General features: G+C 40.0%; 1 protein-coding gene and 1 long non-coding RNA gene across 2 annotated transcripts; one reads left to right on the forward strand and one right to left on the reverse strand.

The window, feature by feature from the left end:
- The first annotated feature begins 1,546 nt into the window (after positions 1-1,546).
- On the forward strand, positions 1,547-17,653 carry LOC121734488 (cytochrome P450 4d2-like). Its single transcript, XM_042125101.1, has 10 exons — positions 1,547-1,643; positions 3,506-3,667; positions 4,993-5,193; positions 5,581-5,772; positions 8,587-8,759; positions 9,670-9,849; positions 11,398-11,466; positions 11,594-11,756; positions 15,820-15,996; positions 17,445-17,653. Exons 2-10 carry the CDS (start codon positions 3,532-3,534, stop codon positions 17,651-17,653), a joined length of 1,500 nt encoding a protein of 499 aa, XP_041981035.1. The 5' UTR covers positions 1,547-1,643; positions 3,506-3,531.
- Positions 17,654-18,798: 1,145 nt separating this feature from the next.
- On the reverse strand, positions 18,799-22,996 carry LOC121734218. The gene is made up of 3 exons (XR_006036676.1): positions 22,900-22,996; positions 22,335-22,471; positions 18,799-19,385 (listed from the first exon to the last, which is right to left on the reverse strand). It is a non-coding gene; the product is annotated as an uncharacterized LOC121734218 (long non-coding RNA).
- Positions 22,997-26,306: the final 3,310 nt, after the last annotated feature.

The raw sequence follows: 26,306 nt of genomic DNA on the forward strand, positions 1-26,306 counted from the left end.
ACTGATAAAGGATCTGCTTTTACGAGCAAAGACTTTAAGGATTATTGTGAGGAGGAGGAAATCCAGCATATTACTATAACCACTGGAGTACCAAGAGGAAATGGACAAGTTGAGCGGGTACATCGTACTATCATTTCAGTTCTTACAAAACTTTGTATAGAAGAACCTAGTTCGTGGTATAGGCATGTAAGTCGCCTGCAAAGAGTATTGAATAGTACTTACCAGCGAAGTATAAACACTACTCCCTGTGAATGGTTGATTGATACAAAATTAAAGCTGAAAGAAGATTTTAATATTTTGGAACTTTTACAGGAGGAAAATATAGAACAATTTAATGAAAGTAGGGAAAAGCTAAGACGAAATGCTAAAGAACAAATCCTAAAGATTCAAGAAAAATAAAAGGAAAATAAAAAATCATTTAATAAAAATAGAAAACCGAGTAAAAAGTATGTTTTAGGGGATATAGTTGCTATAAAGAGAACCCAATACGGATCTGGACTGAAATTAAAACCAAAATATCTTGGACCTTATAAAATAATCAAAATTAAGAGGAATGACCGTTATGATGTGGAGAAAATTTATAAAAATCAGGAGGGTCCTATCGTTACATCTAGTTCGTCAGATCAAATGAAAAGTTGGCCTGATTTTCATGATGATGATTTTGAAAATGAGGATGAATGAAAGGTAAATTTTAAAAGTATTAGGTTCTTACTTTATTTTGTTTTTTGTGTTCATTTAAGTAAGTTTTTACTTTTGTTGAGTACTATAAAATGTTATGAAGGCTTGTAAAAAAAAAAGAAGTTTGTTATTTAAGAATAAGACTTACTATTTAAGACTGTTCAAGAATGTTTGTTTTTTTTATTTAAAAGCTGATTAAGCTGTTTGTATTTGTTGAATACAAAGTTAAGATTATGTAAGATTTGTTTGTTTACTTAAGACTACTCTTTGTAAGATTACTAAGATTACGATTTGTAAGATTATACTTCTGTAAATTTAAATATGTAAAAGATGTACTGTAGTTATTGGTGTGAATGATGCATGACTGGGGACAGTCATGAGTGTAGGATGGCCGAATGTAGGATGGTGATAGTGATTATACTTGTACGTGTGAAAAGCATGAAAGAGAAAGTAAGCATGTGTGTTGTATGTGTGTGAAAGAGAGGATAGATAAATTAGGAAGATGGCGAAAAGTAATAGAAGACGAGTAAGACGTGTTTATTTGGAGGAAGTTAAATAAAAGTGAAATCTAAGTAAATCACATCTTTTCTTGCACCCCAATTCCCACATATATATCGAAAAATACTCGTGGAGACTCGGTTCAAAAGAAATCGGAATTCGATTAAGACTCGACACACAATTTTAAACTTACCTTTAACACACGATGTGTTTTAGTGGCTACATTCTAACAATAGTTAATTGATTTTCACTAGTAATGAAAATTACTATCGTGACTTAGTTTAATGTTATGAATATTAATTTCGTACGTTTATCGGTCACGACGGGTAACGGGCGTCGGGCGAGGGGCTTTATCGACGCACAGTTTACATCACATTATGATATTGTATTACCGCCAGAGGCTGCACTCCAATATTCTATTCAATTATACTCAGTAAATACAATACCGAGTCGGTTTAATCGCAAAGGTGAGTCGGTTTTGTTTTTGCAAAGAGAATTTTTACTTTTCATTCATATTAAATCGTATTGATATGAATGCCTTCGATTTGTCCGGGCGGCCACATAATATTTGCGTTTGATCGGTTTGAAAATGAACTGGTTTCATGGCGGTTTCTTGTTACATTTTTTCTGAGTTCATTTACCACGGATCGAAACGATCCATCGCCAGGGGCCGCCCGAATCCATCACTATAATCTATATACAGGGTGCAATTTAACCTTCCTGCCAAATTTGGATATATTGATCCTTGTTAAAAATAAAAATACACGTATTTCTTCTTTTATAATCACTCAGTACTAAAATTTTGAGAAATAGCCTCCGAAAGTTATCCTACCAAACACCACAAAACATGGACACATGCGCGACCCGGCCCCGCCCCGCCCTTCCATTGACATTTTTGCAGTGACGGATTAAGACTACTTGATGCCCTAAGCAATCCATGCCTGTGGGCCCCGCTATCCGTATCTCAACTAGAATCAGTCTTTGAACCTTTACTCTTCTGGTGCTACCTCAGACGTGATGCCCTAGGCAATTGCTTAATTTGATTAAGAGCTAATCCGTCACTGCATTCTTGTTATTATCATAAGTTGCGAATTTTCCCTTCATACCACAGAATAGATAATAGTACAAGTATGTACTTCATACTTTGACGAACTTAGGACCGTCAAACAACGACGTAGACAGGTATGTTTAGAATAAAATTAATTGATACACATCAAAAGAATCGAAAATTACAACTTTTTAATTACGAAAAATAAGCACTTTAGAAATTTATAATAAATCTAAACCACATCCTTTGCATTTAGGCGTATTTAAAAATTGAATTAACTTATGTACACAGTAAACTAATTAAAAAATAAAAATCAAAACAACCCACCTCTAAATCTTATTTACTTCCATCTTGTCTACACTTAGCATAGTTCGAACTGCGATCCGTTTTGCTGTAAGCAGAGTCTAGCGCGTTTTGCACATTGTCTTTAAGACTTTAAAAGTTTGTTAAGCACAACTTTGTCACTTTTAACCTCGTCAGAGGCATGTCTTCGAGGCTGGCTAGGCGTGTGCAGGTGTTGCGAAGTGCGAACTGTCCATAATCCGAGTCTTTGATTGTCTCGCGATTCAGATTCAGGGTACAGCTGCTGCATTCGAGAATCATCAATCGGCTGTTACGAAGACGAGAAACGCTTTCTTGCTCGTACAGTCTATGGGTTCCGCGTTAACTTTCGCCACTCAAAATGTAGCACCTCCACCTATGCCTCCACATTTCATAACACTCGATCGTGGTTAGGGTACATTGTAACAACACTAATTAAAGCATGGGGGCCGGGGGGGGCGTGACAAACAAAATAATTACGTGTTAGCTATACAACTACGCGCGTGGTACTAAACGGTCGCCGGTGACCGGCGCGCGGCGGGCGCGGCGGCGGGCCTCCCGCCTCCCACTCCGCGCGTACCCCTACGCATAACCGGTCTCGACTGTCGAGCTCGTAATATTATAAATGCGACAGTGTGCTTGTCTGTCTGTCTGTCCGTCTGTCTGTCTGTCTTCCTGTCTATCTGTTACCTCTTCACGCCCAAAGCGCTGAACCTGTTTTGCTGAAATTTGGTATGGAGATACTTTGAGTCCCGGGAAAGGCCATAGGATACTTTTATCCCGGAAAAGTCTACGGTTCCCGCGCGATAAATTAATTTTGACGCAACGGAGTTGTATCTAGTACCTGATAAACGATAAAATTGATCACGGACTAGGCTACACAAATTGAGATAATGTGACTCGCCTCGTGATCAAAACTACAACTGTAAAGATTATATTATTGCTCATCTGTGGCATCAGCAGACCGTATAGGCCCCGGGCGCGGCATGGTGTGGGTGGCGGTGCTGCTGGGCGTGGCGCTGGTGGCGTGGCTGAGCCGCCGCGAGCTGTACCGCGACCTGCCCGGCCCCACCCGCCTCCCACTCCTCGGCAGCGCCTTCGCCTTCCTCGGAACTACTCACGGTATGCACTATTGGAGAAATAGGATACAGTACATGATGAGTCTTGCCTAGTTGTAACTGATGCCAATACGGCTAGTTGTTATCGTAAACTAAGTCGGGCCGGGGCAACGAAACTCGTCGAACTAACCCGAGTACGACAAACAGCTATGAGCATATTTCTATGAAATTTTCTGGAAGCATTCCTTTGATTCATTGAAAGCTTTTCTTTACGCTTAAACTGCTTAACTTCTTGAGACCTTTGAGAAGAAAGCATTTAATATGACACTTTTTATTCAGGAACAAAAATTCAGTTCATTTTGACTTGTGTTGACGTGGTGTTGACGATACAGTTTCAGCTCAGATCAGTTTAAGCTTCGTATAACCTAAATAGAGGCACGTGCAGCTGCTATTCTAAACGTAAATTGACTGGATGTTCCGTAAATTATGAAATAATAAATAATTATTTATTATTCGACAATTTACGGAACATCCAGCAATTGAATCGAGAATATTGAAATATATCTTATTCCCGAGGGTGTAAGATTATCCTCTCAACATAATATTTATACACAAACATAGATAATCAAAATGTTTCTCTAAGTAAACGACGACTTATTTGGAGAATTGTATGTATTCTATCCCCAGGGGCAGGGATTACTCTCGAATGTTTCTTAAATTAATTACTTACTAGCGACTTAAATATTTTTAGAACTCAAAAAAAATATCTTTATTTTTTAATATCATAATACTATAGAACGAAACTCGTTTGGCTTCTTAAAATTAAATGCGATTGGTAAATACATATTTGAACTAATAAATTGAAAACTTATAATATGGATAGTTATAAACTGCTCTATAAATAGAATAGGAAGTCAGCAGTCCCTAATGTTAGCTTAAAATACAGTTTTAGTTCAGATTAGTTAAAGCTTTGTTTCGCCTAAACAGAGGCACGTGCAGCTGCTTTTATAAACGTGAGTTAAATTTATCGACGAGTTGTACGACACGACTGAAAGTCATTAAAACACCTGCAAGCTGCCAATTGTTGTATAATTTATAATTTTACAGCGACGCTGTTGTAATAGTTTTATAGAAATAGAATATATCGATGTAGAAAACTCCTCTAATGTAGGAACCCGCTTCATCTGACAATATGTAAACTTACTGTTCTTAGTGCTTTGGCTTGTTTACGATGGACAAAAAAAATTTCAGAAAAAATATTTCTTAGCTCACAAAACGTTCCTCTGAATTTCTAAGTTTGAACTTTGATCCATATGTCGTCGGCACACGGGTCCCGCTAGATGTAAAACACTTCTAAACGATCTGTCATCTGAGTTCTCTACGATCCAGAGCAGCTGTGGGAGCTGCCGGCGGGCATGTTCGCGCGGTACGGCGGGCGGTTCGCGGTGAAGGTGTGCCACCAGTACGTGCTGCACGTGCGAGAGAGAAGGGACGTGGCCGCCGTGCTGTCTCACTCGCGCAACATCACCAAGAACATCGCATATGACTTCGTGCGCCCACTCCTCGGCGACGGTCTACTCACAAACACAGGTCACATATTCCATACTATATATAACTATCGACCGTATTTTTTAACCAGAAAATTGTAGAGAACAATATTACTCAAAATGTAATTTTAGTTTCAAAACTATTGCTCGAAAGCGAGTCCACTGTCTGGGTCTCGAATGTAAATGATTCAGTGGATTAGATTAGAATATATTACTGATATAGATCAGTAATATATTTAGAATATCTTTCTGTTAAGGTGCCGGTTGGCAGCGGAAGACATGAAGTAACCGCAGACGACGTGTCGTCGCGACACTACTGGTTTTTATGTATTTCTATGAAACACCCTTCGCAGCTAGCGACACGAAGCTAGCGACACTTAATCACCGCTGCCAACCGGCATCTTTATGCGTCAATGTTGCTACTATTCAGGTAAAACGTGGTTCACCCATCGGAGAATTCTGACACCCGCCTTCCACTCCTCGGCGCTGGAGCAGTACCTGAGGGCGTTTCGAATCGCTGGGGCCGAGCTGGCAGACGAGCTACTCCTCCAGCAGCAGTCGCAGCCTGAGGGCGTCGACCTGCTGCCCATCGTTAGTAAACATATGCTCCACACCTTGTGCAGTGAGTATGCGTCATATTAAACTTCGACACGTACTATTCGTACAAGTGGGGACCAATTGACCGCGGCAACAATAGATTTCCAAGAATCCGCGATCGAAGGATTAAGGTCCAGCTTCGCATAATAAATACACTAGCTATTTGACCGAGCTTTGCTCGGTATTCGATAAAACACAATTAAATGACATTTTCTAAAAATGATTTTTTTTTTATTTCTAAGTAAATTTGAATCAATTTTTTTCAGAATGTCTACCTGATGCCTACCACCGGTTCGGGAACTACCCGGCGGAACCGGCGTAAGAAACTCGCACGGGTCCCACTTTTTACCAAAAAAGTGAGAGATAAATTGTTCTTTTTAAAATAAAGTTTACAATTTTGTAACTTAATATTATATACAATGTCAACATACATAATTGTAAGTCATAATATAATAATGTAGAAGTAGCCTTGCAAGAAGCCATCCTACTCCCAAGATGTGCCATCTTCTATGAAATCATTGACCTTATAATAAGCTTTGGCACACAAACGCTCTTTGACTACTTTTTTAAATTTATTGATGGAAAGATTTTGAACGTTTTCTGGGATTTTTTTGTAAAGGCGTATACATTGACCTTTAAAAGATTTACTGACTTTACTAAGTCTGATCACTGGCATATCCAGCTTGTGCTTATTTCTAGTATTTCTACAGTGAATGTCACTTTTAACTTTAAATTTATTTATATTTTTTCTAACATATATTACATTGTCCAAAATGTATTGAGAAGCAACAGTTACAATACCAATTTCTTTAAATTTATCTCTCAGAGATTCTAAAGCAAACATTTTATAAATAGAACGTATGGCTCGCTTCTGCAGCACAAATATTGTATTAATGTCGGCAGCGTTTCCCCATAAAAGGATTCCATATGACATCCTACTATGAAAATAACTAAAATATACTAATCGTGCCGTGTCTTCGTCAGAAATTTCTCTAATTTTTCTGACTGCATATGCTGCAGAACTGAGCCTACCTGCTAGATTAGCAATGTGAGGACCCCACTGTAATTTACTATCAAGTGTATCAAGTGTAAGTAAACTTTATATATTTAGTTTTAAAGTGAAGCGACAACAGTCGAACTACGACGAGTGAACAGTGCTCTCACAAAAATAGTACATTGGTTTGTTTGATTCATGTTAATAACTTACTTTATAATGCCATGGTGTCTATCCTTTACTATATATAGTAAAGGATAGACACCATTGCGCTCGTATCCAACGAGCTGCTGGCGTTCGTACAACACGTCGTCAACGCCATGGACGAAGATAGCATCGTGCAGCTGTGCAGGTCCACCTACACCAACGAGGAGATCTGTAAGGGCAGGCTCGTGCTGTACGAAGCGCTCGGCAAGACAGCGCAGATGACGTCCCGGAGGAGAGACGGAAGCGAACGAAGCTTGCAGGACATCATCTCCCTGCTCAAGCAGACTAATCCTGCAGAATTGCCGGTGTTTGTGGCCAAGCAGCTCCACAAACTGCCGGCGGTATCGACGGACCACGTCAACGTCTCCAGCCTGCTCCAGAAGTTCAACATCATGAGGGCAGAGCTGGACGAGATGCGAGGTAGGTTGGATGCCTCGGAATCCACCATCAGTGAGTTACGTAGTGAATTATTACAATTAAAAAGTAATAATTCATTATGTAGGTCACCCGAGCATCCGATCGACTCGATAAATTTGCGTCGCGGAGCTCAGCGCGACTCGCCGTTTTGCACGTCAGCGAAATCGAGTGGGTCAGCAACAGCCGCCGCCGTCAGCTCGCCGTCCGCGTCACCGCATGACGTCGACACGAAATTGAGGCCATCGAGTCAAGCAAAAAATTATGCAAGCGTCGCTGCTTGCCCCGCACCGCCCCCGCGGGCAAAGGCGAGGGGTGCAAAGGAGGGCCGCAAGGCTGAAAATCTTCGACTCGACAGGGACGAGAGCAGGAGGTGCGACGAGGAGGGCTTCGTTCTGGTGGAGAGGAGGAAGAAGAGGAAGCCCACCGTCCGCAACCACCACGGCACCGCACCTTATGTGCCCGAGCTGCGCCTGCGGAGCGACGTGCCCGTGACGCCGCTCTACGTGTCGCGCCTGCACTGGTCCATGACGGTCGAAGACGTCGTAAACTACATCCGCGAGAAGACCACCTACACCTTGAGCACCCTCAAGGTGTAGGTGGTCTTCTCGCGGATGCACTCTCGCCACAAAGTGAATTTCAGTTCCTTTGTGGTGAGAGTGCCGACTCGAATTTTATCCATCTTTGAGGCGGGGGAGTTCTGGCCCGCCGGTGTAATTTATCGGAGATTCCGGGGGGGGCTCCCGAACGAAGCGCGCATCACGTCGCCGAAAGAGACCTTACGTGATAAAGTGTAGTGTGATTGTGTGTGTGAATGTGTAAATAATATAATATATTAGGATAAAATTGTTCGGTGTGCATCCGTTGTCTGATTGCCATAACACAAGTTTTTACTTAGCATGGGATTAGACGACGTGATGTACGCTACCTAGCTTTTATACTATTGTATATTATTGTATGCTTAATAAAGAATTTGAATAGCACGAAGTCGTAAATTAACCCGTTGCTACTTGTCTCTTACAATCTAGCTCGAATAATTAACAGCATTTCAATATGATTATAGCATTCGTGAGAGTTGTAAGTAATGTTTCGTTCTTTTAAATAACTTTTCAATTTGCGCCGCGACCGCTTTTGTAATATATTGTAAAGCTGTATAAGGACAAGTATAAAATTAATGTACTTATAAATAACAATACATATCAAAGCCCCTCTCATCGTGTGCAGGCACCGTGATGGGACTGGATGGGGGCTGCTCGCTGAAGGGTGTGGAGGAGTACGAGGAGGCGGTGCGGGACATCGGCGCGGCGGCGGCGACGCGCCTCGCCAACGCCTGGATGCACAGCGACCTGGTGTTCCACCTGCTGCCCGCCGGGAGACGCTTCCGCCGGGCCGTGGAGGTTATTTGTAATATTTTTATTTTATCAACGAATAAAAGTTTATAACAGCGCTACAGCAACGTAGCAGCGCTACAGCAACGTAGCAGTGCTACAGTAAAGTCTCCTCTACATATCGGCGGACGCGTCGGCAGATTGTATCTGCGGATGCGTCCGCCGATGTGTAGACGGCGGTTTTTGCTTGTCTGTGGAAAGTATTTGACGTCGGCCGATGCATCTGCCACACATCCGTTTGGTGTCGGTTTTTCGACACGGATCAAAGGGACCGAGTGCGAATGCAAGGCGCCTGTCTACACGTCTGCCGATGTATCAGTATTCGACGGAAATTTAGTGGGAGTGGACGTGTGTGTTTGTCGTCGAAATGGCTAACATGACCAATGAGGAAACATTTCAGTTCGCCCTAATCAAAATTAAATAAATATTATTATTATGTATATAAGTTAATATTGCCAAAATATTTATTTCAAATATATTTTCAATTACTTTGTTCTGTTTTTGTGTATAGACAGCATCCACCACCTTCTTTTGCTCCATGTTTTTATTACTCTACTGCAGTGCACTCTTAGGTTATAATTATAGGTGCTAATTAAGTATATAGAAGCAGCCGCTACTGTCTCTATATCCATTTTTTGCGGCACGAGTTACGTCTTTCACGATTGAGCACAGACTGATTAACTCACAGATGTGTGGACGGATCGCAATTTATCCGCAGATATGGTTGCGAATGAATTAATGTAGAGGAGGCATAAGCGGCGGCGCAGTAGTATTACAGCGCCATAGCACTTAGCCCTACAGAATTTAGCAACGCTACGTTGCTGTAGCACTGTTGTGCTTTAACAAGTGTATTTTCGTCGTTAGTAAACTTAAGTTTAGTTACCAAGAAAATACCTTATGAATTACATAGTAAACTTAGGTGGCGCGCCGCTTCGCCGACCGCCTCGTAGAGAGGAAGTCGGTCGCGGGGAAGGGACGGGGTGTAGAGGAAAGGGCGGGGGAGGACCGGACGGTTCTGGATCTGCTGCTGGCGGCGCGGCGGCGCGGGGAGCTCGACACACAGGCGGTGCGGGATGAGGTCAACACCTTCCTCTTTGCGGTATGAAGGGGCTACCCCATAGTTAGTAGTCGTTTTAGACACCTAATAGGTTTTCATTTCAAACTATTATGAATTTATCACAATCGGCCCAGTTTAACTGGGAACATTTTTGATGCAAGCAAATCTAATTTTTTATAAGAGCAGCTTACAACATATAGTTCATGTTGTACGTGGGAGAGCCATGCTTCAGCACGAATGGGCCGGCTCGACCGGAGAAATACCACGTTCTCACAGAAAACCGGCGTGAAACAGCACTTGCGCTGTTTCGCCGAGTGAGTGAGTTTACCGGAGGCCCAATTCCCTTCCCTATCCTCTACTATTCCCTTCCCTTCTTCTATTCCCTCTTAAGAGGCCGGCAACGCACCTGCAGGTCTTCTGATGTTGCGAGTGTCCATGGGCGACGGAAGTTGCTTTCCATCTGGTGACCCGTTTGCTCGTTTGCCCCCTTCTTTCATAAAAAAATCAAATTCATTTGGATACAGGATAGATTACTATTTACCGCCCATACAAATGTTAACCTACTAGATGTGTCTTCGGGCGATGTATCGCTCTTGGATTTTAGTTGCGTCTTACCCTGAGCTTCCTAAACACAGAAGCTCGGCTTAAGAAGAAGTGAACGAAACTTAATTAACTATTTCGGATCGGGAAACTTCCAAGTTTGTTTTGGATTATCTCAGTGGACGGTCTCAGGTACTCATTATGATTTCTTTTTATGAAATAATACATTAATCTATGCAGTATAATATATAATTTTATGACATTATAAAAAAGGATGTTATTAATATCGAGTCACATTTTAGAGTCAGCTCACACCGACGGCAACGAACGCTGCATTTTTATTAATAACTAGCTGTTGTCCGCGACTTCGTCCGCGTCAGCAAAATGTGATAACAAAGATAATAAAAAAGAGAAAAAAATCCCCTTTTTAAGGTTCCTTTATAAAAAAAGTGAAAGATATCCTCCTCCTTTTCGGAAGTCGGATAAAAAGTAGCCTAAGTTATTCCTTACTACATCAGCTACGTGCCTAAAAAGTTCCCGTCAAAATCGCCCCAGCCATTTCAGAGATTAGCCGGAACAAACAGACAGACAGACATACAGACAAAAATTGTAAAAAATGTTGTTTAGGTGTCTGTACCCTATATACATTCATATGCATTTAGTAAAAGACGGTTCTTTCAATATTACAAACAGACACTCCAATTTTATTTATATGTATGTATGTATGTATGTATGTATGTATGTATGTATGTATGTATGTATGTATGTATGTATGTATGTATGTATGTATGTATGTATGTATGTATGTATGTATGTATGTATGTATGTATGTATGTATGTATGTATGTATGTATGTATGTATGTATGTATGTATGTATGTATGTATGTATGTATGTATGTATGTATGTATGTATGTATGTATGAATGTATGTATGTATGTATGTATGTATGTATGTATGTATGTATGTATGTATGTATGTATAGATGTATAGATGTATAGATATTATGTTGATATGTTTTTTTTTTTTATTGTTTTGTTTTATGTGTCAGGGGCACGAGACCACGGCCGCCGCCGTCACGTTCGGTCTCATGCTGCTCGCGGAGCGGGAGGACATTCAGGTACATCACCTCTTAAATATTTCGGAATAATTAAGTTTAAATCAATGCACTATTCTTTTCAAAAGCAAAGGTACAGACGCGTTGTCACTGTAAAAAAAGTTAATGCAAAAGGAAAAGCGTATTACAGGAGCAGTTGTACTCGGAGTACGCCACTGCGGTGGGCGCGGAGCCGCCCTCGGCCGCCACACTGGCCGCCTTGCCGCTGCTGGACGCCGTGGTGCGCGAGGTGCTGCGCCTCTACCCCAGCGCGCCCGTCATCTCACGACTCGTCGACGAGGACTTCGATATGAGTGAGTTTATACGGATATCGCGATAATAATATAAGCCTGTCCTTGTCTGATGAAATTAGCAGCACTGCAGTGCAGCGCTACAACAAAACAGCAACGTAGCAGTGCTACAGCAACGTAGCAGCGCTACAGCAACGTAGCAGCGCTACAGCAACGTAGCAGCGCTACAGCATCGTAGCAGCGCTACAGCATCGTAGCAGCGCTACAGCAACAAGTATCAACAAGTTTCAAATCAAAGGAATTCTTGTGGTTAGTTAAGATGCTCAATGCTCAGCAAATTTGTCTCGACATTTAGCAAATCTTATCAACTTTAAAACGTTCACTGTGTCTGCACCACATGTGGGTCATTTTGAGTTTGAGTTCATACGTGTGTGCACCACATATGGGTCTTGCCTCCATAGAAATTTAAAACATTTTTAAAGGATACACGTGTCAGTTTCTTATCGTTTTTTTTGCATACACGTATGAACTATAAACTAGAAAAACTAACTGAACAATGTCCCGGGGACATTTTGATGGGGTTCCCAAGGTATGAGCATGTAAAGTTACTAGATTTTTTCAGTAGTATTACAGTAAAATAAAACAAACTAATTTATCGATTACAATGAAAATGACAATTATAATGTATGAAAATAATAAAAAGATCTCTAAAAATCTCCTCTTCCGTCAAGGGTCTTGAACGGCGGTTCATTAAATGAACAAAGCTGAAGAAAACACCAAACCAAAAGTAGATATTGTGCTGTGTGCACGAGTTGATTGATAGGTATTAAAGGAAACGAAAAAAATAAAATAATAAACGTGGAATTTAATAAATTCACTAAGTGCACCACATGTGGGTAGATGAAAATATAGTTCATTCGTGTGTGCCCCATATGTGGGTCTTTAAATTTTTTTTAAATAAAAGCAATTTTAGGGGCTAAATATGATTCTATGTTAAATAATATGTCATAATATACACTTTTCTTAACTTTATTATAAAAACGTGTTTGCACGTGAGGTGACTACCTAGCAATCTGTAGCGACACTGTTAACGTGTCGCACACGATGTAGCTGTACTGCTCATTCTGCTCAGCTCAATGAACAAACAGAGCAACCTGACTCTAAATGTCACGCGTTGCTCTTATCAACAATTGAATGAGTCATGCTTAGTGAGAATTGAATATATTATATTGTTCGACTGAACTGAAATAAACCTATTCAGATTTTCACCTCAAATAGTATTAACCATTATTTCTTAGGTCTTTACATAATATGCCGGCTTCAAACAATATATTCTAAATATTTACTATCTATTGGCTCCAACTCCAATTCTCTCGGAAAAGTACATTTTCGGAAAAAAAATGTATAAATTATGTTTCGAGTTTTAATAAAGTTGCTTCAAAATCAGTTCAGAAGTTAACTGTTTAAAAATAACAATACCCATACATATTACAAATTATTCGAACGCTTTTATTTGTATCTAATTATATAAAAATGGAATTCCAATTGTGTTAGTAATGCTATAACTCGATAACGGCTTTTTTACGTGGGAGAGCCATGCTTCGGCACGAATGGACCGGCTCGACCGGAGAAATACCACGTTCTCACAGAAAACCGGCGTAAAACAGCGCTTACGCTGTGTTTCGCCGAGTGAGTGAGTTTACCGGAGGCCCAATCCCCTACCCTATTCCCTTCCCTACCCTCCCTTATTCCCTTCCCTTCCCTATTACCCTATTCCCTCTTAAAAGGCCGGCAACGCACCTGCAGCTCTTCTGATGCTGCGAGTGTCCATGGGCGACGGAAGTTGCTTTCCATCAGGTGACCCCGTATGCTTGTTTGCCCCCTTATCTCATAAAAAAAAAACGGCTTAACCGATTCTGCTAATTTTAGTTTTAAAATAATTCTTGAAGTCCAGGGAAGGTTTTTAAGTGACACGAAGTTTACCGGGACAGCTAGTAATTGATAATAATGAAATACTTTTTTTACTAACTTAGATATGAATATGACAAAAAAATTATAAATAATAAAACGGAATAGAATAAAGTTCACAAAACAAATAATCTCTCTTTTGAGCGGCTGTCAAACGCAATTAAAGTTTGCGAGTTCCATTCCAACTCACATCACACATCACACATATTGTGACATGATACCCGGATATTGGAGTGAAACTGCAAAGGCTGTTGAAAACGTTTTGTTTTACCGTTGCGCTCTTTAACCTGACCATGTTTTCAATGCCGGCGCTACGTGCCAGACGCACACGTATTTTAATATAACTTCGAACGTGAGCCGTTCGTTCAGTTTACTCGAGTGAGTGAGTAAATGTTTGGTGTCTGCTAGCAACAGACTACTGCTATTTATAGCAGGGGTCACCAAATGGCGGACCGCGGTCCGCATCCGGACCGCCGCCGACCCATTGTGTGCGGACCGAGCATGTTTGAAGATGATCTTCGTTCATCTTATATGTCAATATCTATAGCTTGCACCAATATTTCACTCTAAACTTCAGAGAGATTCATTCTTATCTCTTCTCATTGATATCTAAATAAATACCTTAGTAATTTCCGTAATTAACTTTGTTTAATTTTTTCTTTTAATGTGTGGACCGCGAAGTTCATTTCATGTCTTAAAACGGACCCCGAGCAAAACTAATTGGTGATCTATAGCATTTACTCCGAAATATGACTGTACAAGTAATGTGTACAGTGTGAATACCTTGAAAATGGCATCCTATATTTTTCGCAAATGGCATCCTATATTTTTCGCAAATGGCAACCTATATTGTTCGCAAATGGCATCCTATATTTTTCGCAAAAGGCATCCTATATTTTTCGCAAATGGCATCCTATATTGTTCGCAAATGGCATCCTATATTGTTCGCAAATGGCATCCTATATTTTTCGCAAAAGGCATCCTATATTTTTCGCAAATGGCATCCTATATTTTTCGCAAATGGCATCCTATGTTTTTCGCAAATGGCATCCTATATTTTTCGCAATGTTTAGCAAATGTTTAATATTTATTAATGAAAATTTGCTCCTTCCTTGTTGAACCTATACCTTAGTACAATATTTTATTTGATGCCGGCAGCGAGAATCCCTTTTGTAATAATACAAGTAATAACGAGTCCCCTGACAACCCTCGCGCGATTGTGGAAATGGCGGCCAACAACTAACTCCATTAGCGGGAATATTCGGAAATAACACATTACGCTCCTTTTGTACTTTTGATTGTCATTAACTAAAATAAATCACACCATGATTGAGCTCTACCCTGAAGATTTTGTAAAGCAAAATATTAATTACTGTTTAAAGTTCATGTTGCCATTATTGGTTGCGGAGTTATTTTCGCACCCACTAAAATAAAAGGAAGCGTTCTTTTTCTGGAGCGAAAGGAGGATTTCATGAGTTAATACAGAGCTCGAGCTGGGTACCGTAGCCAACCTTACATCCATTGATATCTTATGAAATAATTATACAAAATATATCAAAACACTCCAGTCATACTAATTTTTGAGCTTAAATAATTGGAAGGATTATCCCTGATAGTACGGGAGCCCTAGAACAATTTTGTTACTATCAAGCTAATTTTTGTGAGTAGCTTCATTTTGATAGGACGAACAACATTTTTATCTGCGAAAATAAATTATATAACTATCAACCTATCAATATACAAAAAATCAGCTCGTTAGGGTTCCGTTTTAGGGTTCAGTAGTCAACCAAGTTTTGTTGATTACGGAACCCTATAACGGAACCCTAAGGAGCTGATTTTTGTACCATATATTGATAGATTAATAGTCATATAATTTAAGACTAACATTGTCCTACAAATAAAACAGTCCACATTTTAGGACCATCAATTCAAATTATGAAACCCTTTCTATCTCTGTTAGCTACCACTTTCGAGATTTTTCGCCAATAAAAATGTTGTTCGTTTTATCAAAATAAAGCTACTCACAAAAAATTAGCTTGATAGTAATAAAAAAAATTGTTCTAGGGCTCCCGTACTATGTTACTTATCAGGATATTACCCGATTCCCAAATCAGCTTTAGTCAACGAAGATGATGATGATGATGACGGTGGTTTCCAGACGGCGTGGTGGTGCGGCGCGGCACTCACGTGGCGGTGCATCTGTACCAGCTGCAGCGCCAGGCGCGCCAGTTCCCCGCCCCGGACACCTTCCGCCCCGAGCGCTTCCTACGTCCCGCCCCGCCGCCGCCGCCCTTCGCCGTAGCGCCCTTCAGTGCCGGCCCCCGCAACTGCATCGGTATCCGACTCTGATTTCAATTGTCTAATTTGGAGCTACAATTTCACAATTAACAGTAGATGCTCCTACGGGACGAGTAGGTGTCGATTACGCGTGAGTGTCGTAGAGAGCAAGGCCAACAGTGTCTGCGCAATATAAAATACACCCTAATGTGTGCGAGTAGGGCTTCACACGAGACGAGAGTAAGCGAGAGTAACAAAAATCCTGTATGTGGTCTCGGTATTGCCCATAATATTTTCCAAAACGTCTCGTCTCGCGAGAAATCTCGCTCTCGCGTGAAGCCCTATGCGCAAGTCGGGGCGCAGGCGAATACTGAACGCGTTGATGTCTCATAGTCTATAGCTATATTAAATGCTCTCTACGTGCTTACTACGCTGCGTGGTTCAACTTGACCTTTACGAAAGCGCTACGCCACGCAGCGCTGCATTTTACGAAACTACTTTTTAGGGTTCCGTAGCCAAATGGCAAAAAACGGAACCCTTAATAGATTCGTCATGTCTGTCTGTCTGTCCGTATGTCACAGCAACTTTTCTCCGAAACCATAAGAGCTATACTATTGAAAATTGGTAAGTATATGTAGTCTGTGAACCGCATTAAGATTTTGATACAAAAATGGAAAAATTATTAAAAATTTTAGGGGTCCCCATAGGCACAACTGAAACAAAAAAAAAAATTTTTTATCTAACCTACATGTGTGGGGTATCTATGGATAAGTCTTCCAAAATCATAATAAGGTTTCTAATATAATTTTTTTCTAACCTTAATAGTTTGCGAGAGAAACTCTTCCAAAGTGGTAAAATGTGCCCCCCCCCCTCTAACTTCTAAAGTAGGGACATGATAAGTCTAAAAAAAATATAATATGATATACAAAATCTATCAAGTATTATACGTGGGAGAGCCATGCTTCGGCACGAATGGGCCGGCTCGACCGGAGAAATACCACGTTCTCACAGAAAACCGGCGTGAAACAGCGTTTGCGCTGTGTTTCGCCGAGTGAGTGAGTTTGCCGGTGGCCCAATCCCCTACCCTATTCCCTTCCCAGCCCATCCTTACCCTCCCCTATTACTCTATTCCCTCTTAAAAGGCCTGCACGCACCTGCAGCTCTTCTGATGCTGCGAGTGTCCATGGGCGATGGAAGTTGCTTTCCATCAGGTGACCCGTTTGCTCGTTTGCCCCCTTATTTCATAAAAAAAGTTTTTTTTATACGTCATAAATGGTAAACCTTAAATAAACTTTCATTAAATCAACTGAAACATAAAAATAAATCAAAACCCTTTTAATTTCATAAAAATAAACCTTATTGCTGCTGCGGAACCCTTCATGGGCGAGTCCAACTCGCACTTGGCCGGTTTTTTATTGTTTTCTTTCCGTTCTTTGGTCGTTAGCTGATAACGATATTATGTTTCTCACGTTTGCTCGATTTATCAGTGAGTCCTTGTACGTGCAGGTCAGAAGTTCGCGCGGCTGGAGCTGAAGGTGGTGCTGGGCGAGGTGGTGCGGCGGCTGCGGATGTCACCCCTCCCCGCCGCGCGCCCCGCCCTGCGCGCCGACCTCGTGCTGCGCCCCGCCCACCCCGTGCGCGTGCGCCTGCGCCCCCGCCCCCCGGTGACGGCGCCCCGCATAACCCGCGCGACCTCCGTCTTGGACCAAGAATAAACGACACTTTTTGTGGCTATCCCGTGACATTATTTTGAATTACCTAAACATCATGATAATATTATATTTTTAATAGGATGCAAGTAGCCCATAAACGATTAATATAGTTGAAGAAAAATTTCAACGTTAGCTTTAGCGTGAAGGCTTCATAGCAAGCCTTTTACAAGAATAATTGTATTATATTATCGATACTAATATCAGACACTAGTAAACAGTGGTTTTGGTGCTGAGAAGCTGTAATATTTTTTACATTTATTACCCTACTAATTTCATTTACAAATCCATAAAAACTTTTTTACGAAATTTTCGAGAATCTGGTGTAGCAGAACAATCGTGTTGCACTCCCCAGCAGTAGTTATTCATCATGATATTATGCGGGCCCCATCGGCCTCCCCTCCATAGTTTTTAGGTCCTGTTACGATAGCTCCTTTAGTTATAGAAGCCAAGATACTTTGGAAACTGGTCAAGGTGACCGTGGAGATAAAACAAGTTGAGGGAAATGTATGTAATTTTCCCTCAACTTGTTTACTAAGATTCTCCAGCACGTTGTTAACAAATTCAGAGTAACAACTGGAGTTTTAGTATCTAAGTAATAACGAATTCCACGCAAGATGGACGGAGGCTTTGAGAAATTTTAATCTTTTATTAATATTCTTATTTGCGTGGCTTCAAAAATACTCGCTTTTATCTTTTCTATCCTTTGAAAAAGGAAAGTTTTTTTATCTAACGCCACTACAATTTGTTTCATTAAACGTAACTTGTAATGTGCATATAGGACTTGATATAATTTTATTTCTTGTCTCTATTCTAAAATACTTATCTCTTTCTACAACGAATGGCAAATAAGAACTGTTTAAAAAATAAATTTTAACTAATCGTAATCCTTTACCGATCACAAAATCCTTTCTTTATTTTTGCAGAGAGAGGGCACTATTAAACAATACCACCATTCAAATTTAATAATATGCGATAGCTCATAGCTGTCTGTAATCGTTTACAGTCTTACGACGCAATAATTCTGTGACAACGTGGCCTTAAAAACTAAGTTAAGAAAACTGATAAGCTCGTCAAGTTGTGCCGAGAGTCGAGACCCCCAAATCTAATAAATAAAGGTAAGTATATTTAAGAAAAAAACATTGCCTTCTAAAAATATTTATTACGGTAAGTTCAATAAAATTTGGGGTCGTAATTATACCACGACAATAATATGGAAGTTGGACCCGAGCATTAAGATGCTCAGTAGTCACATATTACTAATATGTTATTATTGTAATTGGTCTACTAACACCAAGTTTTATTTTATCACCCTGAATGAAACAAAATAGGCATATACTAGCATTGCTCTGGGTACCTATAATACCTAATTTAAAAAAACTAGGGCGCAGTTATGAAGCTCGCACAGGGCGCAAAAAAAGGCTATTTACGGCACTGCATATTAGCAATGATTGCGTCTATAGTCCAGTATATTGAGGCATCACTACATGTCGATTTTTCTTGTACACCGCTGTACTACACAATACACTTTACTTCTTACATTTTTACGGGTAAGTGCGTAACATGAGCGTTATAGTAATCTTGTAGTAGGTATGTGTCATCGGTCTAATAATTGTGTGTGCTCCGCGGCCGGACTCTATAGATATCGCGGCGCGTACGCCAGGCCGAGAGCGTTGAGCTCGCAGTTTTCACACAAAAACTCCTTCATCAGGAGTTTCCTTAGTTTCTTGCGCCGGGTCTGCAAGAACATTTTATCCAAATAAATATTATAGGTACGGTACATATAAAGTTATATCACTTTGTTTTGTTACACCCTTTGACCCTGCATATTATTTTACATATTATAAAAAAAATATATTTTTTTAATATTCTATGCTACGAATATTAAAAACTAAGGAAGAGTAACTCCGTCAAAAAAAGTGCACCAAAAGGCTACAAAATGTGACCCCAATACATATGCATATTTATGCATGTGTTCGGTACACATTTTTCGTGTATATACACTCGAGTGACATTCAACCAGGTCGACATGGCAATAATTGTCAAACTCATTTTACAATAAGTACAAAATTTACGTAAGTTTTTTATTTCAATTCTGCAATAATTTAGCACATAGATTTTTGTAATCTTAAAACGTCTTCTCTAGGTGCTCAGACAGTTTTTGATTCGCCCGAGTCGTACAAGGTTTGTTCATAATTATTACATGTATATTATTATTATTATCGATGTCAATCTGATGAAGGATCAGAGGAAAATGTTTGATTTTAAAATAATAATTATAATATGTGCTCGTTTCTTCGTGATAGTAGATGTGCTTGGTGTACCTATACTGCATAATACTATCCACTTTTGACAATTATTATTGTTTCATAACTATGACAATGACAATAACCGCGCAGTCTCAAGTCTGTCGTCCAACGCGCAATATTATGATACGTTACCTGGGACAGTGGGATACGACCTTGGCGAAAATCTGAATTGTCATATTTTAGTGTTCGAAAAGGAGCCAAATTTAAAACGGTTGAAGTATGGGAGTTACGTTTCCTTAGTTTTTATTATTCGTAGATTCTATGTATCTAATTACATCAGTGAGTGACGAGACAGGAGAAGTCTATTTAGGAACGAGTCAACGTCTTTTTGTAAGATACCTATTGACTATTGTAAAGTATTTAGGTAATTCATAATTCATAATTCTTTATTCACATTGTAACAGTCTACACTGTGGTCTACACTTTACAAATTATTACATCCTAGTAAATTAGAGTTAGATGATTCAGTATTTAAAGCTGAAAAGTGAAAACATTTCGACTGCATTAGCATAAAGCCGTCTCCATTGTCGCGGCGCGAAAGCCCGCGAAGGCCGCGAACCGCGAGTGTGGAGGGTTTCGCGGCTTCGCGCTCGCAATTCGCGGCTTTCCCCGTCCGGTGTCGGTTTTTTGGCCCGCGACAAAGGGCTCGCGAAGCGCGAACGCGATCATCATCTACACTCGCTTTTATTCGCTGTCGCACCCAATATCAGAGCAGCAGCAACCAGCAACAGTGACTTCAACGTCCATTTTACTCAAATGCGCGAACGTAAATGCGAAGATTGCGAGTGTAGAGGGCCGCATTTGTTCGCACGGCGCGATACATCCGTGAATCGCGGCCACAATTCGCGCCGCGAGTGTAGAGCCCGCATACTCCAGACTTCTTACATTATTATGTAGAGTGTAAGACAAAATGTTGAATATTTTAAGGATTTTGCGGAATCACCGTTACAAGTTGAATCCTTAAAATATACAATATACAATATACATTAGCAATCTTACTCAATGGTCATATCCCTCTTCCTACTAATATTATAAAGGCGAAAGTTTGTTTGGATGTATGGTTGTATAGGTGTATGGATGTGTGGATGTGTGGATGTATGGATGTTTGTTACTCTTTCACGCAAAAACTACTGAACGGATTTTAATGAAACTTTACAATACTATAGCTTATACATCAGAATAACACATAGGCTACAATTTTAACCGACTTTCAAAATGGGGGAGGTGTTATGTTCGTTTTCTTATGTTCAACGATTACTCCGCCGTTTGTTAACCGATTTTCAAAATTTTTCTTTTGGTATGTAGGGTATCATCCCAGTTTGGATGATCAGATCACCACTTTTGTGAATATAATATAATATATTCACAAAAGTGGTGATCTGATGAAGGATCCATAAGTAATCGAGGGAACTCCTCAAAATTTATGGGGAATCATGTGGTGACTTCGGTTTCGTGAGAAGTATTCTAAGCATATGCTACAAATAAGTAAGATTTTGCACCGAGATATACCTGGTATACCGTGGTTCGGAAGGTGCTGAGAGAACTCCTGATTCTTTATAGCTACAAGTTTGGGAGTTTCGGCGTTGTTTTAAGAACGGTAAGCATATGCTACTATGCAAATTACATTCATCATCATCATCATCACCATCACTACCATAATATTATACCATGCATCGTCCCATGATTACGAGCCTTTTCATAGTCTTTTAGATCGAGGCTTGAGTTTGTCAAGCGATAATTTAAAAAAAACTATACATAATATTATAAACCTGAAGAGTATGTTTGCTTGAATGCGCTAATCTCAGGAACTACAGGTCCGATATAAAAACTTATTTCAGTGTTAGATAGCTCATTTATCGAGTAAGGCTATAGGCTATATTATATTATCACGCTAAGACTAATACGACCGAAGAAACTCAGGAAAATGTGGTAAAAACGGGGAAAATATTAGAAAGGGTTTATCTCACGAACTACTGGAGCAATTTTTATAGCAATATTTGGCACTTATATAGAGTATACCACGTGAAAGGAGTATTTATAGCTATTTTTATTCGAAAATGTACAGTTTCTGTGAAATTCCTAACTTACGCGGGCGAAGCCGCGCGGGGCATCTAGTTATGTATACTCTGAGGTTGAAACGATGTACCGTGGACATAAGAGCGCTTTTTCCATACCTAAATTGTGTGCGATATCGCGCTTGATAAGATAAAGACAGGGCTACGTCTCATATTATCCAGGCGTCTCAAACTTAATGTTATTTTCCCCTTACATCAAATCGACCTAACAATATTATACTTACGGCCGCACTCAACAGATATTATGTAATGGATACTTAACTTTAAATATATAAATAAAATGTACTGCACGATGATACTCACAGCCATAGTGCGTATCTCAGCGTCTCTCAGCGCCTCCCGCCCCAGCCTCGTCTCCGGCGTCTGCACGTCCATCACCAGTCACCGCTCACCGCTCACCACCTGCCGACCACGGCTGCCGACAGTGCAAACACACCCTGCTGTTGTAAGCATTTATGATTTACTTACAGCGAGTTTGTATTTAACATGATATTATTATTATAGCCCTTGGCTAAGCTTTTAAAAGGGGCTAAGGAATGAATGTTATAAAGTGGTCTGGGGATCTCTCTAACGTGTACAAATGGAGTTAGACAGCGTGGATTAACTTCTCCTCGTCTGTTCAACCTTTACATAAATAAGCTGATCGAGGAGCTGAGCAACACTAATGTCGGTTGTTCCATGGGTGGAGTGATGCTAAACAACATTACTTATGCTGGTGACATGGTGCTGCTCAGTCCCTCGTTCAGTGGCCTCAGAAAACTGCTAGGTAAGTGTCAAGCGTATGCAGAGGCCCAAGGACTCAGGTATAACTCTAAGAAAAGTGAACTACTTGTTTTCCAACCCCGTGAACATAAAGTTAGCACAATACCACCAGTGTTTATAAATGAAGTTCCTTTTGCTAGAGTTCACAAAGTTGATTTCCAAGCGATTAAAACTATGCCATATTCGCTGGACGTGTTCCTCTTTGGTCGTATTGTTGTTTGTGTTTTGGCAGATGCGATTAAAATTGTCAGAATCCAATTTTGAAATCTTTATTTTAAATATTTAAAAATAAATTATATCAGCCAGCGCGAGGCACATTCCGTTCATAATCCTAGTGAAACCCGACGAATTTGACAGATATTGAAACCTGTCCGTTTCTTTGCAGTCGAACTACTGGTAGTTATGTCTATTGTGGCTTTAACGCCATAAGAAAAAGATTGGCGTCATTAATGCAGCGTGTCAGAAGTAGTAGGTAATAACATCATTCTTGTATTAACTCATCATCTTAACTGATAATCTTGATGGTTTGGTAAGGCATTGGATAGATGTTCACGTTAAATAGGTATAGGCTCATAAAAAGTTCCAATGCCTCACCATTCCTAATACACAAATTGTTACTATTGTTATTTGCTAATATTGTGATTGATGTACTAACATAGTTTTGTACTAACACTATGGATTCTTGTTGTGATCCGAAATAAAAAGTTATTATTATTATTAATAAGGAGGTAATATGTAATCAAACCGTGAACGGTTTGTTCACCGAATAATAATTTGTACGAGTTGATTCATTATCTATTCTTATTTGCTCGACTTGTGAGACACAATATTAATGTTGCTCGATCGGCAATTAGGCCGCCTCCCCATATAGGCGAACGCGTTGGCCAACGCGTTGGCAGACGCGTTGGCAGTGCGGTTGCAACGGCGTTTGTGAGTAATCGCGTTTGTGAGTAATAAAAACGCGTCTGCCAACGCATTGGCCAACGCGTTCGCCTATGTCAAGTGCCGCCATTAGATGCATGCAGCCCACTAGGACTTTATCAGTGGCCTAAACATAGACCCCCTTACTAATAAACGTTGTATAAGCTTTGAATAGTTATACAGTGTTTTGTTCCTGTCACACAAGTGACATTTTTAATTGGATTGAAAAAGACAAAACACTGTATAACAATTCAAAGTTTTAAATACAGTAAGGGGGAGATTGTTTTATAAGATGTGGGAAAATTTTGTGGGAAAATTCATTAGTACGGGGGCCTGCTACACAGATTAGGGGTTCGCACACAAACAACAGTTTTGTGTTCGTACACATTACCCTTAATCGTGTTTGTGACCCGTATAAAAAAGGTCGAGTACCGTTGCGTAATGCATCATAACTATATACCAGCGATAGGCAACAGGCGGACAACGGTCTGTTTGCGGACCGCTTGCGGACCGCGAAATGTCGAATCTCGGACCGTGAAATATTATAATGTATTTTATAGCAAGTATCAATAAGTTAGTAAGAGTTCATCATAACTTTGATAAGGTCAAGGAAAACCCGGATGAAACCTAAATTAGGGTAATGGGTGGCACTATGAGCTATTGAAATCAATTTGTTAGTGTTTTTTACAAGAAAGATGTCATTAATTGCCTACTGAAATGTTATGCTAAACTGACCGGTTTTTATTTTAAGGCTGTAGAATTAGTAAACAATTTACAATTACAATAACTATAGCAATAATTAAATCCTTATTGTACTACCTTTAAAACGATTCCAACATTTATTTAATACTTATTATATTTCTTGAGTTATTACCGTTTGAATCATAAGGAGAGAGGTGGGTCGATTTTTTTGCACGCAAGTTTAATTTACTAAACACGCAACGCAACACTGCAAATGCAATGACAGCCGAATTCACCCGATTTGACAACGAAACGACACGACAACGATCGTACGAAATCGCGCGCGATCGGCAGCGCGGGCGGGCCGCGCTAGGTCAGTGACCGCGCGGTACGTTATAACGTAGCGTCCTATGCATAGATTTATAGCGCGCGCTATTCGTTGCGAAGAACTAGCGCGCTATTTTTATCAGCTATACGTTATATAATTAACCACCACTAGAAAGAACTACAGAATTTGTTTCTACCATTCTTTCTTTCGGTGCCAACTACCAAAGCTATTTAATAGAATGTTAATACCTAATAATAAGTAGGTACCGCAATAACGATAGTAATATTATGGTTTTTTTTTATAAAAGTACCTACCTATAAATTAGAACAAATTTATAATCCCGTGTGAAATCGATGACAAGCGAATTTTTTTTCGATACCATAGACAAAATTTGACAATGGAGAATGTTACCTAATTTTGATTATTAGCAGTCCATATTCTCTGTCAAAAATAATAAATACTAGTGAAAGAATTACTTGGATACGTTAATTAGTTTCGGATTTATTTATGCGAAACAAGTTGTAACTATACGACGCGGGCGCCCGGTTACGGTGTGACGTCATATCACAATTGTACCGTGCGGGCTCCATACATTTTTTGGCTTTTTTTTCTCTTTATCAATAACGGCAACAGGTAGGCATAGGTAATCGAGGGAATTCCTCGCTATTTATATCAAAACCGCATATCTATCTGGATGATATTGTGATTTCGATACATAATCTGAAGTATTTCATATGGAAACTCATAGTGATTTTGGATAAATAATGAAGTCTTCCAAGTGAATCTTACTAAAAAGTAAGATTTTGCACCAAGATAATATTATAATTTATACCATGGTTGGATGGTAGTGAACAGAACTCAAACCTCCTTGAAGATACATGTTTGGGGGTTTCGGTGTTCTTTTAGGAACTAAAAGCATATGCTACTAAGCATATTAGATTAGTTGTCATCATCATCACTTCACTTACACCATGCATCCTAAACTTAATATATTAAGTCTATGCCATGCATTATCGTATTTTGAACCTATTTAGTACTTTTCATAGTCTTTTGGGTTAAGACAGATGCCTTTGATCATTTACACTGTCGTTTGATGAGTGATTTTGTGAAAATCCTTTTATTATTTTAAAATATTCTATAATTGGTTCATACGTGGGAGAGCCATGCTTCGGCACGAATGGGCTGGCTTGACCGGAGAAATACCACGTTCTCACAGAAAACCGGTGTGAAACAGCGCTTGCGCTGTGTTTCGCCGAGTGAGTGAGTTTACCGGAGGCCCCCTTTCCTATCCTCCCCTATCCCCTTCCCTTCCCATCCCTACCCGCCCTTATTACCCTATTCCCTCTTAAAAGGCCGGCAACGCACCTGCAGCTCTTCTGATGCTGCGAGTGTCCATGGGCGAAGGAAGTTGCTTTCCATCAGTCAGAAAAATTGGATTAAAGAATATTGTTTTCCCGCCATAAACTTATAAGTATATTTTAAGTTTATGTTTCCCGCCATAATATTATACTCGACACTGGCCATGGTTATAGCCGAAGTGCCATTATAAGAAGAAAAAGAAGAGAAACTCTATGGTCGTAATT

Source organism: Aricia agestis, chromosome 15 (genome assembly GCF_905147365.1).
Source record: "Aricia agestis chromosome 15, ilAriAges1.1, whole genome shotgun sequence".
Lineage (NCBI taxonomy): Eukaryota > Metazoa > Arthropoda > Insecta > Lepidoptera > Lycaenidae > Aricia > Aricia agestis.

Coding starts and splice junctions, on each gene's coding strand:
- LOC121734488 (XM_042125101.1), top strand. CDS start 3,532: ATGGTGTGGGTGGCGGTGCTGCTGGGCGTGGCGCTGGTGGCGTGGCTG. Junction 5,773..8,586: donor TATGCTCCACACCTTGTGCA/GTGAGTATGCGT, acceptor CATCGTGTGCAG/GCACCGTGATGGGACTGGAT. Junction 11,467..11,593: donor CGGAGCGGGAGGACATTCAG/GTACATCACCTC, acceptor AGCGTATTACAG/GAGCAGTTGTACTCGGAGTA.